This window comes from Meles meles, chromosome 6 (genome assembly GCF_922984935.1).
Source record: "Meles meles chromosome 6, mMelMel3.1 paternal haplotype, whole genome shotgun sequence".
In the NCBI taxonomy this organism is placed as follows: domain Eukaryota; kingdom Metazoa; phylum Chordata; class Mammalia; order Carnivora; family Mustelidae; genus Meles; species Meles meles.
Window position 1 is genome coordinate 136,121,759 of NC_060071.1, and position 13,434 is coordinate 136,135,192.

Genomic DNA, 13,434 nt, shown 5'->3' on the forward strand with positions numbered 1-13,434 from the left:
GCAGGCTCCCTGCTGAGCAGAGAGCCCAGATGCTCTCAGATCATGACCTGAGCCGAAGGCAGAGGCTTAACCCACTGAGCCACCCAGGCACCCCTGTACTAATTTTTAATTACAAATGGATAGTGGGCATGTTTCCAAATAATTTATTTAGAAATACTATTTAATGTAGAGAGGAGGAATCAGAATTCATAACATTTTGGGAGCTCACACATTTTGGATTAAACATGTGTAAAGTGTGATCAGTTTGTGAATAGTAAATGTGTTTGCCACTTTTAGAAAACCTGACTTGCAGCTTTGGCAAAGTATTTGGTGAGGGGGTGATAATTAAAAAAAAACAAAAACCCACGTTAAATCATTATATAAAATAGCGAGACTTCTACTGGCAGGATACTTCATCATGGGATGTGAGTTTATGTTCTCTCCTCAATGGGTTATCACAGAATGTACTCACGTGTTGGAATGAAGGTATAGAGTAAATAAATATTTGATTACTGATTTTTCAGTTAAGTTGTGTTTAAGGACTTAATCTTGGTGCATAAACAGATTGTTATTCTGAAACAGTATTGGTTTTTGTTAGTAATTTTGTTTATAACCAAAAATTATTATTTAAGACTAATAATTTACAGAGCCTTTTGAATTTCTGAAGTCAGCACACCTCTAATAGGTTCTATGAAAATGAATGTTTTAAAGCACTTTGAGACCTTTAGTAAAACAGTTCTGCAGATATAAAGAATTAAACTTTAAATGATGTTTATGCTGGGTCTTTCTAGGTTGCTGTTGATGTAAGCAGTGGCCAGGCCAAAAGCTTGGTGGTTAAAATTCACAACGTCTTATATCCTTATCGTTTCACCAAAGAAATGATTCATTCAATGCAGGTAAGAATTTGACTTCTAAATCTCATAAAAAATATATGTAAGACCAAGCTGGACCAACTCTTATGAAATTGAATATATTTGATGATCTAGACCACCCTGGTCAAGGCACATGGATGTTTTAAAATCTTACTGGAACTTTTATTATCAGAAGAAAAAGCAAAAGGACTAATTTTAATTACAAAGAAAAAATGTCTTCAGTAGTGTGAACAGGTTTGGAGGGATGAATTATAGACTGAGGTTCACAGTTTCAAGGATTATATGTATTGACTTTATATTTTGACAATAATTAATAAATCAAGTAAATTCTGTAGAGACATTGTCCTTAAATGTATAACAGTGCCCCTTTGTAACTGACCTTCTATTGTATGAGGCTACAAATGACATGGCTTAGGAGACTCCAGATTCAGGATCTCTGTTAACAAAAGGAACCCCTTGTTTCATCTGCTTTGCTAGTTTGCCCTCTCCCTACACCACTCAGGCTGTCTTCCTCTTCATATTTTCAGTATGGAAACAAATTAGGAGATTAGACAGATATGGGTAAACTCCTAACCTGGCATTGACCTGGTGGCAGAGCAAAGCAAGCTCTTTTTTTTTTTTAAAGATTTTATTTATTTATTTATTTATTTGACAGAAAGAGACACATAGAGAGAAGGAACACAAGCAGAGGGAGTGTGAGAGGGAGAAAAACAGGCTTCCCGCTGGGAGGGAGCCAGATGTGGGCCTCAGTCCCAGGGCCCTGGGATCATGACCTGAGCCAAAGGCAGTCATGAAAGCAGCCACTTAATTGACTGAGCCACCCAGGCAGCCGTAAAGCAAGCTCTTGATCCAGAATTAGGGGAGTGAGGCAGGGAAGTATAGGGAGAACCTTTTCTGTACCTGGACAGAGAGGAGCCACCATGGGTTAAAGCTTTTTGTGGCTTTTAACTTACAGTTGTAAGGGACTAGCTCCTTGAAAATGATTTTCCTTGCTTTTGCATAAATTTTCAAAATTTATTTTAGCCCCATTTGTTAGCAGTCTCTGATCATATTAATAATTCTCTGGTCCTATTTCCTATTAATAAGAGTCATTCTATTGGGAACATTTCAGGTCTACTCTAAAGTTTTGTTAGCATGTCCCTTTTAGAATCTTTAGCATGTAGTCTCCTTCCTTTATGTGTTTTGATCATTCTACTTGCCTATTTTTTAATCGTTCCTAATGACTCCTTCAGATTCATCAGGACCTTACCATAGTTTTAGGTATGAATGTTATAATGCAAATGACTCTTAATTAAGTACACTTTTTTTTCTTTATATGCAGATAAAACTTCGTTAATTTGTATTTAGTGTTGTGCCTCTTATTCAATGTGTGGCAGGTTCTCCAGCAAGTGGATAACAAGTTTATTGCCTGTTTAATGAGCACCAAGACTGAAGAGAATGGCGAAGCAGGTAAGATTGGAGTTCAGGGGGCGACTGGGTGGCTCAGTGAGTTGACCGCTGTCTTCGGCTTGGGTTGTGATCCTGGGGTCCTGGGATCGAGTCCCACATCAGGCTCTCTCCTGAGCAGGGGAGTCTGCTTCTCTCTCTCCCTCTGCCCCTCCTCTAATGCTCTCTCTCTGGCTCACTCTCTCCTCTCTCCTTCAAATAAATAAAATCTTTAAAAGAAAAAAAAGATTGGAGTTTAACTTTCATTAATAAGCAGCTGGTCTTCTGGTAGACTCCTTTTAAGGTATTTTTAATATACAATTCAGTTGCAGTGATTTGGGCAGATTAAAACCAACTGGGAAAACCAATTTAAATTAATATTATGAAAGAACAGTTTTAAAGTATATTAGTTTTATATGCATATGCAGAGGCATACATATATAAGATACATTTTAAGCTATTAATAATAGTTACCTTGGGGGGTGACAATGAGAGTGGGCAAAGGGGAAATTTCATCTTTTACTGTCTAAAATATTTTATAGTATTTGACTTTTTTATAATGTTTTCATGTAGTCCCTTTATAATAATAGAAAGTTTATATAATGAACTCTGCTAGGTTTATTAAGAGTTACATATAATACCTTGGTGACCTGCTTTAATAAAACAATAGTAGTTTGTAAACAATAACATTAACTCATTAACAAATATTGATTGCCTGTTGCATGACAGGGATGATACTAGGCCCTAGAGCTACAGTGGTGGGGAAAAATACACATGTAAGAGAAACAGATAAGTAGATAAACATTAAAATTTTAATTCTAGCTAATGTTATGGAACAGAGAAGATGCTGTTTTTGTTTTTTAAAATATTTTATTGAGAGAGAGCGAGAGAGAGAAGGCATAAAATGGGGGAGTGTCAGACTCCCCATTGCACAGGGAGCCCGAAGTGGGACTCGAACCCAGGACCCTGGGATCATGACCTGAGCTGAAGGCAGACGCCCAACTGACTGAGTCACCCAGGTGCCCCAAGAAACAAGATGCTGTGAAAAAACGGTACTGAGAGATTTGATTTAGTTAGGAAAGCCTGGGAAGGTTTTCTTGGTAAAGTGAGATCTGAAGTATGAGTGTGAGCTAACTAGGTAACCAGGGGAGGGAAGAGTATTCTGGGCTGAGGAATGACAAATGGCATATATGTGATTTCCTCTCCTCTAGTGAGAGGAAGCAGGACAAATGCAACTGGAGTGAGAGCATGGAGATGAGGCCAGAGAAGTAGGTCACAGCCAGATCTTAAGTGTCAGTTACCGTCTTCGTATTTGTCTCAACCCTGACTGGAAACAATGGAAAGCTTTTTGTTTTCTTTTGTTTTGTTTGTTTTTGCAGACACATGTCACATCACATTTGTACTTTGGAAATACTGCTCTGGTTGCAGTTTGGAGAATGGGTTAGAGCTAGGGTAGAGTCCCAGTAATTGCAGAGAGACTGTAGGAGGATACTGCAATATCTGAAGATGATAGTTGGTGAAGACCAGGGTGGACTGGAGAAAAGTGAGTGCATTAGAGAGATATGTGGAAGATAAGGTCAGATGCATTGGGTATGGCAAGGGAATCAAAGATGACTCCTCATTTTCTGACCTCTTCACTGAGTGGATGATGCAGGACCAGGTGACAGAGATCCCAAGGAGAGGCTCCGAAATCTGTCCCATGTAAGAGAGGGACTGAAGGAGGCTGAGGGTGAAGGAAGGCTTGTTTTTCATTTTTCTTTTTAAATGAGAAGACTTGAGCACATTTATGAGGACTGCTTGATAGCGTATGGCTGAGAGCTCTGAGCACCCGTGGAGGGCTTGGGTCCAGACAGGCAGACGTGCAGGGGGATGCTTCGAAGTTTGGAAGCAGTTCGTTCTCTTTGTATTTCAGAGGATTCCCTTTTACCTTGCTTATGTTGTAGATTTATTTAGTAAATGTCATAATAGATCAAAGGCAAATTAAAAGTGCTGTCAAAATTGTCATAAATATGAGTGAAAGTCAAATTCTAGTAGTTTCACCATTTTGGGAAAATGAACAGATTTTTTTTCTAAGGTTTTGATTACCTGGAATTCTTTGTTGTTTAACGATTTTATTTATTTATTTATTTATTTGAGAGAGAGACAAAGAGACCCAGCACGTAGAGGGAAGGGCAGAGGGAATCCCAAGCAGAATCTCCAGCAGACTTCACATGTGCTGAGCTCAGAGCCGATGCAGGGCTTGATCCCACAACCCTGAGCTCACGGCATGAGCTAAAATCATCGGTCAGACGTTGAACCAAGTGAGCTACCCAGGCGCCCCTCTTTGTTGTTGAATACCAAAATCTCTATAATGGCATCTGAGATGAGTATAGCCACAAAATCTGAGATGTTCAGAGAAGCAAAAGGGACCTATTTAAATTTCTCTTGCAATTCCGTATTATCATTGAGTTTATAGTTGACCTTTGAACAATGCAGAGGAGCCCTAAACCCCCACACAATCAAAATCCATGTATAACTTCTGACACCCCCCAAAACTTAACTACTATTAGCCTACTGTTGACCAAAGCCTTATTGATAATTTAAACAATGCATATTTTGTATGGTATGTAGATGGTATGTTGTATTCTTACAATAAAATAAGCTATAGAAATTGTTACTAACAAAATCATAAAGAAGAGAAAATACATTTACAGTACTGTATTATTCACAAAAAATCGGCATGTAGATGCCCCAAGCAGTTCAAACCCATGTTGTTCAATGGTCGATTTTAGTTAGATACCACCAAAGAGAACTCTTAGATAAATACATTTTTTAAAATCAAAATGTAAGTGTTTTTACTGTCACTCATGAATACTAAAAGCAATTTATTCTTGTAATTGACTTATTTTTAATATTTGTACTTTTTTAATTGACAAATATATTGTTTTAAATTATAGTGAAATTAATCCCATATACTTATAAATTGGCATTTTGTACAGCATACTTCCACCTGTAATAAAATACAGTTGCTATGATACCCCAAAGAATAAGGGTTCATTTATTTATTCTGTGACTATTTATTGAGTGTCCTTGATGTGCCTCATACTATTATACATGCTGGGAGTATAACAAATAGAATTCCTTCCCCTTATGAAACTGCTGTTCTGTTGTGTTAGAATATCAAAAATACAGCTTCTGACATGATTAAATTCATATCTTCTGCTTCATTCAAGGAATGGGGAAAATATTGTGAACAGTATATAGACTATAAATCATTCTGCTACCATCAGGTATAGAATTGATTTCCTAGGGCCCCTGACTCTTGGTAATTCATACCGACTCGTTTTAAGTTTGAGGTTACTCCCTCACAATTTTTTTATTTATTCCATTGTTTTGCCCAACACAGGATGTTCCCTCTTCATCACAACCAGCTGCAACTCCTCCTAGCCTCAAAGGAATTTAAAATTCATGTTCCTGTGGTTGAATATGCCGTCAGAAAAATTACTTCCTTTTTTCCCTACTTAAGCTCTCATGCCATGAATTTGATGGTGTCATAGTAACATTCAATTCTTTAGTAGAAATGGGAAAAACAGGAATTATCTATTTTGATCAAATTCAAGAGGAGGACTTTTGTTTCAATATGATCAATAGCAATAAACCTCAGCCTTTTGGCCCAAAGTGATAAAATTACAAGACAAAAAGATGTATTACTGTAATTGAGAGTCAGTCCTGTCAGTGAGAAAGGGATTTCGCTGTAGGTTTGGCTTTTTGGGTAGGATCATTCTGCCTTCTCTATTGCACTTGAGAGTCAGAAGCCTTGCTACTCAAAAGCATGGCCTGTAAATAGCATCACTTGGGAATTTGTTAGAACTGCAGAATCTCAGGGCGCCTGGGTGGCTCAGCCAGTGAAGCGTTTCCCTTTGGCTCAGGTTGTGATCTTGGGCTCCTGGGATGGGGTCCACATCTGATTTCCTCCTCAGTGGGGAGTTGGCTTCTCCCAATTTCTCTCTCCCCCAGCTCATGCTCTCTCCCTCTCCAATAAATAAATAAAATCTCTCAAAGAAAAAAGAATTGTATGATTTTTTTTTAAGATTTTATTTATTTATTTGACAGACAGAGATCTCAAGTAGGCAGAGAGGCAGGCAGAGAGGCAGGCAGAGAGAGAGGAGGAAGCAGGCTCCCTGCTGAGCAGAGAGCCCTATGCGGGGCTCGATGCGGGGCTCGATCCCAGGACCCTGGGATCATGACCTGAGCTGAAGGCAGAGGCTTTAACCCACTGAGCCACCCAGGCGCCCCAAATTGTATGATCTTGCGTCCCATCTCTAATCTGCTGAATGAGATTCTGCAGGACCCGCAGGTTATTTGTGTGCTCATCAGAGTTTGAGAAGCCTGAGTCTGAAGCAAGGCAAGCTATGACTGAGGGCCAGGTCCAAACACCACCCACTTTTGTGCACCGAGGGAGCTAAGAATGGTTTTTACATCTTTGAGTGGTTGAAAAAAGCAAAATAATAATATTTTTTGACTCATTAGAATGATATGAAATTAATATTTCAGTGTGAAGTTTTATTGGCGCACAGCTACAGTGTTAATATATTGTCTATGGCTGCTTTGGTTCAAAAGGAATAGTTGAGTAGTTGTGACAGAAACCATATGTCCTAAAAAGCCACAGAAAAAATTTGCTGACCTCTGATCTAAAGTGTATTAGATCTGGCGGCCACCTTTTTTACTATGTAAATGGTTTGTGAGAAAAGTTGAAATTGGCCAAAAGAAGGATGTTTTTTAAAAAAAATTCTTATTACACTTATATTTAAAAGACATAATTATTATATAATTTAAATCAACAAACTGAATTTATATGTTTGGCTATAATGTTTCTTAAAGTGAACAACATCTGTCATTTATTAAAAATGTACTCTCTGGGAAAAAAAATGTGTACTAGAATTACTTTCTTCGTGGGCTCCAGAGTAGCTTGTAAATCAGAGTCAGCTGATTATGATAATATGTGTAAAGTCCTTCACTGTATCAATTTGAATTAAAAAAGCAAGATCAGTCTTTAAACATTAGGAATATAGGGCTTGAACCTTGTTTTATAAATGAAATACCATGAACTAAAGACTTTCTCATCAGGAATAAATTAGTTATAGTTTTCCCCATAATTTCAATTTTTTAAGAAATGAAGGATATAATTGTTACTACTACATATGTATGTTTCCCTTATGCTTATGTTGTTAAATAGTTTGAATTAATTTTTTTTTCCCTGCACACAACATGATTATTTTAATGTAGATCTGAGAATTTGAAACTCCAGTAATCCTTGCTCATCTTCTAGGTGGAAACCTGCTGGTCCTAGTGGATCAGCATGCTGCCCATGAGCGTGTCCGTTTAGAGCAGCTGATTACGGGTAAGGATCTATTTGGGACTAGAAGAGATATGACGCTCCCGTGCAGGGCTTGTATACTGAAGGAGTTTTTCTAACTCCTTTTTTGAGGAAAGATGAATTTTATGTTTAAAAAATTAAGCTGAAGTCTTCTGGTTTGGCTTCTTTTATAACTGAAAGAACATAGTGATTCGCTCTGGTGATTTGAACTTGGTGGTCTTAAATGGTCAAAGATATATTTGCCATACATTTATCATTGACCCTAATGGTTGGGTACCTAAGAATTAGGCTACTTTATCATGACCAGCATAAAGATACGCTGTGTGCCCATATGATCTTGGTATATGTATCTTAACACTTCATCTGGCAGAGACTACCACCAGCTCATAAGACCCAGTATATTGTTTTTATTATAAAATTTGTTTTGAATAGGTGGTGTAATCAAGTAAGTTCAAGTCTGAAAGGTATAAAAGGTAATATAATAAGGTCTCCTTTCTACCCTTGTTCCTCATCCCACTAGTTTCTGTCCCCAGAGACAAGCAATATCACTAACTTGTTATATGTTTTTTCCAAAGTCAGTATGTGCTTTTTAATCTTTGCTACCCTATTTTCTCATCATGAGGTCGTATGTTCTCCAAATGGTAAAATCCCAGGAAAATCTTTACTCCTGTGGTCAAGTAATGAAAACTAATGTCAGAGAGTTAGGGGAGGACCTCAGGAGATAGTTCTTGGACTAGAATGGCAGTGATATTACTTCCACGTTCACTTTTCCTTATGAGATGAAGACTTAATTGTCAGGAAAGATATGGTAAAATTAGTGTTGGGAAAACTTGCCATAGGCTTGGGACTATTTGAGAGCAGTACTGAGCAATTGTCTCCAGAGACTGGGAAACCCTTCTGAAGGAGTGGGGAAATCTTGAGCCTTACCAATGTTATATTCTCAGTAATCAACAGTATTACCCCCCTCCCCTGTTATTAAAACCACACTTATTGACCATCTACAGAAACACTGCCTTGTTCATTTCAATGTAAGACTTAAGTCTTATATTTCTTATTTTGGAAAATACTGGTAAAATGAATAAATGGACTAGATATTTACTAGTTTGACTTTAATAATGGAAATTCAAAACCTAAAACTGAACATGGAACACATTGCTAAGCACGATAATAATTAACATGGCTGTACCTCACTATGCCTTGTTTTTATCTAATTCTGGAAGACTTCACTTCCTCCTCTTAACCCATTCATCTTTTTCCCAACAGATTCCTATGAGAAGCAAAAGCCACAGGGCTCTGGTCGGAAAAAATTACTGTCTTCCATTGTAAGTCCTCCACTAGAGATAAAAGTGACAGAGGAACAAAGGAGACTCTTACGGTTAGTACCATCATGAGAGTGTGATACTTAACAGTATAACCTCTCACAGTAATTCTGTGAGGTATAACTATTGTTCCTTTTTTCAGGTGAGATACCTGAGACCAAAGTGAGTTTACATGACTTTTTCAAGGTTAGAACGACTCTTGAGTGGTGGAGCAGTCTTTCAGATGCAGGTCTTCTGTCTCCAAATGCTCTTCTTTCCACTATATCACAGCTGTTGAGTATAGGATAGAGTTTCCTTGATAATTTTTTCCAGCAGTTGGCTTAGAATGCTCTTACCATTTCTTGGAAAAGTCCGTGTTTATGCTGTGTTGTTTCTGCAAAGTTACTGCAGTAATTGCTTCCATTCTGCTTTGCCTTGGTGCATTCTAGATTCTTAGTTTTCATTACCATAATCATACTGGGAAGAAAGTAAAACACTGGGCCACGAGGAACGGGTAAATCATATGGTGAGTCACAAGATAGGATGCTGTCCCACTTTTGAGCAGCACAGATTATTGGAAATAAAAAAAGAATTGTCTTTGAATTTATGTCAGGTTTGGGAATATGCAGTTGCCAATAAATCTTCTTCCCTGGGGCATAATTTATAATAGAAACAGATCCATTTATTTACATGCTGTTAATCAGGACTTCTCAGTTCCTAGGGCTGTTAATTACCTCCCTGCTTTAATGCTGATTCAAAACATTCTCAGTCCTTTTTATTTGTGCTGAACTCCTTGAACTGCCAGCAATGAGGAGAAGTTAGCAATTCGTCAGTGAAGAATAAAAACTTAGGAATAAGACTTAGAAACAAACTTGTTTCTCTCAATGGAAAAGAGAAAAAAAGATGAAAGCTACTATAATTCAAAAAGGAAATTTGATGATAAATTCCTAAACAAATGACCATAAGTATGAGAAAAACAGTACAACTCTTAAAACTTTGGCTGCTTTTGAGAAACTATTCAATGTTTGGAATTCATAGTAAAATATGAATAAAGTAATACTTTTGTAATTGCGGTTATCTCTTTAGGTGTTACCACAAAAATCTGGAAGACCTGGGCCTTGAAATTACATTTCCAGACACCAGTGATTCTCTGGTCCTTGTAGGAAAAGTGCCACTCTGTTTTGTAGAAAGAGAAGCCAATGAACTTCGAAGAGGAAGAGCCCCTGTGACCAAGAGTATCGTGGAGGTAAGACAGAGCTTCACATGTTGAGGAGATTGCTGAGTGAAGGTAACCTCCTGTTTTCTGTAGAAATTCTCTATATTCATCATTTATCTAACAAGCATCTGTGAGATCCCTGCTAAATGCCAGGTGCTAGAGATTCAGAGATGAATTACCTCAAGTTGAAGAAAGAAGGACATTTAAAGTAATTATAAATACAATGAAATTTGGCCAGTAGAGCTATGTTCAAAAGTGCTGTGGAAATGCAGAATGATTACTGTGCCCAGGGGGATGGAAGTCAAGGAAACTATCACAGAAAAGCTGTTTTTTTTTTTTTCCTTAGGAAAAATCTTGTAGAACCTTAGAGGAGAAGGGCAGTCTAGACAGAACAATTGATACGAGAAACACAGAGCAGATCCTATACACAAATATAACTGTATATATTTTGATAATATCAGATTATATTTGGACTAGATAAGGCTAGAAAGGCCATCAAGACCATCATAAAGGGATTTTGCATAGTCTGTTAAATTTGCATTGCATCCTCCACATATGTGTTTTATTTTTTAAGTTTTTATTTATTTATTTGACAGACAAGTAGGCAGAGAGGCAGGCAGAGACAGAGAGAGGAGGAAGCAAGCTCCCTGCTGAGCAGAGAGCCCGATGCAGGGCTCAATCCCAGGACCCTGGGATCATGACCTGAGCCGAAGGCAGAGGCCTTAACCCACTGAGCCACACAGGTGCCCCCACATATGTGTTTTGATAAAGGTCGGGAAAACTGCTGCTGGGATGTGGCATTGGAGGTGTTGAAGAGAGAACCATACTTCTTTATTTATGTGTTTCACTTTTTAAAAATATATATATAGTCTCCACGCCCAGTGTGGAGCCCACTGTGGGTCTTGAACTCATGACCCTGAGATCCAAGACTTGAGCTGAGATCAAGAGTCAGATGCTTAACCACCTGAGCCACCCAGGCACCCCACACTACTTTTTACAACAATTTATTTTGCCTTTGTTGTCTTTTCTTTACTCCTTTCTGGTGTTCTATTAGAGTTTTCTCTATTTCTTCTTTTTTTCCTCTGCTAGTTTAGAAGTTACATATTCTATTGTATTCCTTTAGATTAGCCTTGAATTTCAGCCTTAACAAACTATCAGGTAATTTGTTTCTCTGTTCTCCCTAAACTGTACAAAAACCTTACAACCCTTTATCTTCCATCATTCCCCTCCCATCTTCCATGCTGTTGCTCAGTATTTTAACTCTATCTTGTTTTTAATCTCCTTAGCAGTCATTAATTTTATAGTCAATGTTTATTTATTTTATTTTTTAAATTTAAATTTAATGAACATTTAGTGTATTATTAGTTTCAGAGGTAGAGTTTAGTGATTCATCAGTCTTATATAATACCCAGTGCTTATTACATCACGTCCCCTGCTTAATGCCCATCACCCAGTTACTCCATCCCCCAAACCCCTCTCCCCTCCAACAACCCTCTGTTTATTTCTTGTGTTTAAGAGTCTCTTATGGTTTGTCTCCCTCTCGGATTTCATCTTGTTTTATTTTTCCCTCCCTTCCCCTATGCTTCTCTGTTTTGTTTCTTAGATTACACATATGACGGATATCATATGATAATTGTCTTTCTCTGTTGACTTATTTCACTTAGCATAATACTATCCTTTAGGTCCATCCACATCATTGGCAGTGGCAAGATTTCATTCTTTTTGATGGTCAAGTAATATTCCATTGTATATATATACCACATCTTCTTTATCCATTCATCTGTTAATAGACATCTGGGCACTTTACATACTTTGACTGTTGTGGACTTTGCAGCTATAAACATTGGGGTGCAGGTGCCTCTTCAGATCACTACATTTGTATCTTATGGTAAATATCTAATAGTGCAAAAGCTGGGTCGTAACGTAGCTCTATTTTTAACTTTTTGAGGAACCTCCATACTGTTTTCCAGAGTGGCTGCACCAGCTTGCATTCCCACCAGCAATATAAGAGGGTTCCCCTTTCTCTGCGTACCCGCCAGCATCTTTTGTTTCCTGAGTTAATTCTAGCCATTCTGACTTGTGTGAGGTGATATCTTATCGTGGTTTTAATTTGTATTTCCCTGATGCCAAGTGATTTTGAGCATTTTTTCATGTGTCTGTTGACCATTTGTATGTCTTCTTTGGGGAAATGTCCGTTCCAGTCTTCTGCCCATTTCCTGATTGAATTATTTATTCTTTGGGTGTTGAATTTGATAAGTTCCTTATAGATTTTGGATACTAGCCCTTTATCTGATAAGACATTTGCGAATATCTTCTCCCATTCTGTCAGTTGTCTTTTGCTTTTGTCTGTTTCCTTTGCTGTGCAAAAGCTTTTTGTCTTGATTAAGTCCCAGTAGTTCATTTTTGCCTTTGTTTCCCTTGTCTTTGGAGACGTGTCTGGCAAGAAGTTGCTGTGACTGAGGTAGAAGAGGTTGCTGCCTGTGTTCTCCTCAAGGATTTTGATGGATTCCTGTCTCACATTGAGGTCTTTCATCCATTTTGAGTCTATTTTTGTGTGTGGTGTAAGGAAATGGTCCAGTTTCATTTTTCTGCATGTGGCCAGCCAGTATTTACTTAGATTAACCAAAACATTTACCATAGTCTTTATTCACTGTTACTCCTTGAATCCTACTGTTCATTCCATGTTTAGCTTTCTTTTTACCAAAATCTTTTAAAAGTTCTTTTATTAAGAGTCTATAAATGATAAACTGTCTTTGAAAATGTCTTTATTTTGCCTTCACACTTGCATGATTGTCTAGCTAAGACAGAATTCCAAATTGTCATCCCTCAGCGTTTTGAGAACTTTCCATTACTTTGACACTCTATATACCACTGGAGTCTGTTGTCTACCTAGTTATCAGTACTCTGTAGGTAATGTGATTTTATCTCTGGTGGCTTTTAAGATTTTCTTTTTGCCTTTGGTGTTCTACCATTTCACTATGATATGCCTTGTTTCCATTTCCTTCTTGAGATTCATCAAGCTGCTTCTATGTGGAAAATGTACAGTTATTATCACTTCAAGCACTGCTTCTTCCGCCATTCTTCCGCCTAGAAATCCTGTCAGATGTCTACTGGACCTTACCTTTTTAACATCTCAGTCATATTTCCCGTTGTCTTACCTCTTTATGATACATTCTGGGCAATTCCCTCATTTATCATTTAGTGAACTAACTTCTCTCTTCACTTACTGTTTAATCAGATGTTTAACTGGTCCACTGAGTTTATTTCAGTGACTGTATCATTTTACTT

General features: G+C 37.7%; 1 protein-coding gene across 4 annotated transcripts in view; it reads left to right on the top strand.

Annotated features, from left to right (window-relative positions):
- The window catches only part of MLH3 (mutL homolog 3), a 29,533-nt gene that overhangs the window by 8,473 nt on the left and 7,626 nt on the right, over window positions 1–13,434 (top strand). For all 4 annotated transcript variants that reach the window (XM_046009128.1, XM_046009132.1, XM_046009130.1 and 1 more), the window contains 5 exons: window positions 771–875; window positions 2,228–2,300; window positions 7,585–7,656; window positions 8,896–9,007; window positions 10,017–10,176. In XM_046009128.1, coding sequence (XP_045865084.1) covers window positions 771–875; window positions 2,228–2,300; window positions 7,585–7,656; window positions 8,896–9,007; window positions 10,017–10,176 — 522 coding nt within the window. The remainder of the gene's footprint in view (window positions 1–770; window positions 876–2,227; window positions 2,301–7,584; window positions 7,657–8,895; window positions 9,008–10,016; window positions 10,177–13,434) is intronic.